We start from the raw sequence: 5,000 nt of genomic DNA on the forward strand, positions 1-5,000 counted from the left end.
CAACCACCTTCCTGTTTTTAAAGAGGATTTTCTGACTGTTCCATTTATAATTATTACTCATATTCTCTATGTTATTATTAAAAGAGCTTTGCGTGGATGCTTTGAAGTGGGAGGGGCTTAAAATGCTCCTGTCACATGACCTGTGAGGTTATCAGGTGACACGCCTGAAGAGGACTCGTGTTCATAAAAAGTTGGATCTTTATGTTAAAAAAGGACGTTGGACCTGGGATCTGCTGAGAAACAGGTGCTGTATGTTCTCCCCTGAAGGGGGCGGAGTTTCTTTACGTTGAGTTTGATTGATGTGCCGACACAGGTCACCTGCTGCCAACTAGTGGTTCTGCTTATTAAGGTCACGACCTGATTGGTTGACATTTTTGTGTAAACAAACTGATTCTATGTACCTGAGACAGAAGTCTGTACTACACAGCAGAGTTTGGTTTGATAGATCTGATTGGTCAGTGGGCGGAGCTTTTCATAGGCTGATCTCTTATCGCCATCATAACCTGCTCCGGAGCAGGTTAGGCCTGCAGCATCAGTTACCATGGCGATAAATACCACGTGTAAAAAGTGAACCTTGTAGGACTGAAAACCAAGGGTTAACCCCGAAGTGACCTCTGGACTACAGACCCCTGGTTTTACTGGTGAGTAGAATCATGAACCAGTCCCTTTACTGGTCTAACTGGTGTTTTCTGGTATAACATGAACCAGTATAAGAACTCCAGACTGGTAAGTCTATGTTAATACTGTTCTACTGCAGCTTTAAACTGCACTCATACTGGTTCTACCTGTTTGATTCATTGGTTCACAGTCTGTCTCTGCTGGTCTAACTGGATCTGTACTGGTCTAACTGGTGCACTGATGTTCTCCCTGTACCTCAGACTTAGACTGAACTTTATAGATCCTTTTGGGATGACTCCCTCAAGGAAATTTAGGTTCCAGCAGCATATACAATAAAATAAAATGTAGCACCTGCCTACATCACCATGCTAACTGGCTATGCTAAGCTAACCTTGTCCAGGTGTTCTGTCATTAAAGCTCGGCATGAATCTGACTGACTGTCGTCTCCACATCCAGCTCCCTAATTGGTTAAAAAAACACGTACTGGGTCTGTGTGTGTTTGTGTGTGATGGATGAAGTGTGAATTGTGTCATGACATTAACCTGCTGAGTTTCAGCCCCGTTTTCTTAATACACTCGCACACACGCACGCGCAGACCTTGTTTCCATGGTGACCCAGTTAAGTTACTAAAAGAGTGTCCAGCTAACTTTAGCATACATCTCTGACTGGCTCTGTCCCTGTGTGTGTGTGTGCGCTGCCTTCTGATTGGTCAGCTCAATCGCTCGTGGACCAACACACACTATAAATATGGATTCTTCTTTAACGAGTTTAGTTTGGAGCGCCTGCTCTCTGTGTTGGTGCTTGTTTTTGTTTGTTTGTACATTTTATAAACAATAACAAATTCGCACTTTGATGAACGTTATTCGGGATGATTTATTGTGGCTGTAAATAAAATCAACAAAAAATGAAAACTTTGTCTTTGATGTTTTGGGCAGGCTAAATAAACAGTGTTTAAGTTGTAGAGGGGGCGGAGCTCTGAGGGCTCGTTAACGTCTTCAGTCACACCCACATACATATTCATCAGTGTAGCTGTCCGTCTACACACACACACACTAATTAGCAAACACTCGTTAGCGTTGTTGACTGTAATAAGAGCTAATCAGTGCAGATGTCCGTCAAAGTGTTGAACCTGTTTCCATCTACATGTTAACGAGCTTAACGAGCCCTGAAACAGCAGCAGACCCTTAACGAGATCAACAAACAGTAATTAGTACAAACACACTGTTACACACCTGATTACTTCCTGTTTCATTAGACTGACCTCTTAATTAACCATGAAAACAATAATTAAAACATAAACATCAAGTCTGTGGGGTGTTTTCTGTTTCACCTTTGATGTCTCTGACGACACACACACACACACACACACACACACACACACACAGAGACATTTACTGATGTGTTGATTTTTTTTTATTTATGATTCAAATCAACAGAAAGTTTTAATCTATGGCATCATTAATAATCAATAAGAGAAAATCTCAACAAAACACTTTCAATGAACAGACATCAGGTTACTGTTTAATGACACTTAACAACACTGATCCATAAATGTTATTACAGGTCGTTACATGCTAACAGCAGGTCGCTACATGCTAACAGCAGATCACTACATGCTAACAGTAGGTCGCTACATGCTAACAGCAGGTCGTTACATGCTAACAGCAGGTCGCTACATGCTAACAGCAGGTCTCTACATGCTAACAGCAGGTCGTTACATGCTAACAGCAGATGGCTACATGCTAACAGCAGGTCGCTACATGCTAACAGCAGGTCACTACACGCTAACAGCAGGTCACTACATGCTAACAGCAGGTCGCTACACGCTAACAGCAGGTTGTTACATGTTTATAACAGATCACTGATGTTTCCTCTGATGAGCAGAACAAAGACGACGATGAGTTCAATATTTGGGCCTCTTCACATCAACCCTGAAACAACAAAAACAACAACAACACACATTACTGACTTATAATCTTTACTGTTTAAGATATTTACTGATTGTTTACTTTTAACATAATGATGTGAAACATTAAAGAGGAAGTACTCACCCGTCAGCTTCCATCTTCTTCCTCTTCTCAATAATCTGAAACACAAGGTGTTTTGTTTACATTGTGTTGTTCATGTAATTGTTGTTTACATCGTGTTGTTTGTGTTTGTGTCTCTTACCGCGCTGATCTTCTTCCACTGGCGGTCCAGTTCTGCCTTCTCATTGGTCTCTTTAAAACGTCGAGTCTTTCTGCCCTCAGACATCTTGATGCCGTACTGGAATGCAGCCCTGCAGGGACAAACGTCAACATCAACACACACTCAGCATGAAGTAGCCTGTCAGTCAGAGCTGAGGGATAACTGAGCCTGACGTAGCCTGCCAGTCAGAGCTGAGGGATAACTGAGCCTGATGAAACCCTGTCAGTCAGAGCTGAGGGATAACTGAGCCTGATGAAACCCTGTCAGTCAGAGCTGAGGGATAACTGAGCCTGACGCAGCCTGTCAGTCAGAGCTGAGGGATAACTGAGCCTGACGCAGCCTGTCAGTCAGAGCTGAGGGATAACTGAGCCAGACGTAGCCTGTCAGTCAGAGCTGAGGGATAACTGAGCCTGATGAAACCCCGTCAGTCAGAGCTAAGGGATAACTGAGCCTGATGAAACCCTGTCAGTCAGAGCTGAGGGATAACTGAGCCTGACGTAGCCTGTCAGTCAGAGCTGAGGGATAACTGAGCCTGACGCAGCCCTGTCAGTCAGAGCTGAGGGATAACTGAGCCTGATGAAACCCTGTCAGTCAGAGCTAAGGGATAACTGAGCCTGATGAAACCCTGTCAGTCAGAGCTGAGGGATAACTGAGCCTGATGAAACCATGTCAGTCAGAGCTGAGGGATAACTGAGCCTGATGAAACCCTGTCAGTCAGAGCTGAGGGATAACTGAGCCTGATGAAACCCTGTCAGTCAGAGCTGAGGGTTAAATGATCTTACTTTGGCAGAGCCTCCTTGTTGTTCATGTAGTCTGAATATTCCTCCTGAGTGTCAAAGTCCCAGCGACCCAATGGACCCTTCTTGTTCCCCTGAAACACACACACACACACACACACACACACACACACACACACACACACACGTTTTAACAACAATGTGAGGACCGTCGATCCACGCTGGTGGAAGACGACAACAGGTCGAGTCCTCAGTGAGGGAGTTGTAGTTCACCTGGTCCATTTTGCTGTAGTCCACCTCCTCGTCGCTGTCCACAGCCAGATCGTCCATCCTGCACACACACACACACACACACACACACACACACACACACACACATTAAGTCAACACAAAAGCCCCAAAACTGCAGTTCCTCCAGTGTCCACTAGAGTCAGTCTCCATAGAGCTCTATGATAAATGTCCAATGAGACACCAATTAGACTGAATCTGACCCTGCTTGCAAACATCTCGTTATCAAGGTTAGCTATCAAGGACGATCATGTTTAGAGTGTGTATGTGTGTGTGTGTGTGAGAGTGTATGTATGTATGTGTGAGTGTGTGTGTATGTGCGAGTGTGTGAGTGTGTGTGTGTGTGTATGTGTGAGTGTGTGTGTGTCTTACGTAGCAGGGTAACACTCTGCGTATGAGTTCGATCCTCCGAAGAAATCTCCGAGCTGCTCTTTACCATCTCTCCTCTGAGAACCCGTGCACACAGGTTAAAGAACAATACTGCACCACACTACACACACACACACACGCACACACACACACACACACACACGTTAACCCTTTGTTTACTGAAGGATATGGTTCCTGGTTTTGCCATTGGCTGCCTGCTGCTCCTGCAAACTTCTCATTGATAATTTTAATCTGATCTCTCACTGAGCCTGGACCTGAGAGAGAGAGAGAGCGAGAGAGGGAGAGCGAGGGAGAGAGACAGAGAGAGAGAACGAGAGAGAGAACGAGAGAGAGAACGAGAGAGAGAGAGGGGGAGAGAGAGAGAGAGAGAGAACGAGAGAGAGAGAGAGAGAGAGAGAGCGAGAGAGAGAGCGAGAGAGGGGGAGAGAGAGAGAGAGAGAGAGAGAGAGAGCGAGAGAGGGGGAGAGAGAGAGAGAGAGCGAGAGAGGGGGAGAGAGAGAGAGAGAGAGAGAGAGAGAGAGAGAGAGCAAGCGAGCGAGCGAGGGAGACAGGGGGAGAGAGAGAATCTTTTTAGTTAACTCGTTAATTCGGTTGATGGTTCGAGCTGAGTTTGTTGCTATGGTGATGAGAATAAGGTGTCTTACCTGTATCCACCTCCATGACCTGCAGACAGACACACGTGTCAATGTTAGATCAATAATAATAAAAACAACAACAACAACAACAAACATTGGTCAGTGAGAGTGACCTGGTGTTCGTCGACTCTTGGTTTCTCAAAGT

General features: G+C 45.1%; 1 protein-coding gene across 1 annotated transcript in view; it reads right to left on the reverse strand.

Moving 5' to 3' along the window:
- Positions 1-2,008: 2,008 nt before the first annotated feature.
- ik (IK cytokine) overlaps positions 2,009-5,000 on the reverse strand; it is a 5,757-nt gene continuing 2,765 nt past the window's right edge. Inside the window, exons 12-20 of the mRNA XM_079355363.1 lie at positions 4,969-5,000; positions 4,865-4,883; positions 4,390-4,474; positions 4,203-4,286; positions 3,816-3,873; positions 3,588-3,676; positions 2,788-2,896; positions 2,670-2,704; positions 2,009-2,549 (exon numbers count right to left, since the gene is read on the reverse strand). The exon at positions 4,969-5,000 is cut by the window's right edge and continues 152 nt beyond it. Of these exons, the coding sequence (XP_079211489.1) occupies positions 2,522-2,549; positions 2,670-2,704; positions 2,788-2,896; positions 3,588-3,676; positions 3,816-3,873; positions 4,203-4,286; positions 4,390-4,474; positions 4,865-4,883; positions 4,969-5,000 (539 nt within the window). The 3' untranslated portion in view covers positions 2,009-2,521. The remainder of the gene's footprint in view (positions 2,550-2,669; positions 2,705-2,787; positions 2,897-3,587; positions 3,677-3,815; positions 3,874-4,202; positions 4,287-4,389; positions 4,475-4,864; positions 4,884-4,968) is intronic.

Source organism: Symphodus melops, assembly GCF_947650265.1.
Source record: "Symphodus melops genome assembly, chromosome: 11".
Classification (NCBI taxonomy): Eukaryota; Metazoa; Chordata; class Actinopteri; order Labriformes; family Labridae; genus Symphodus; species Symphodus melops.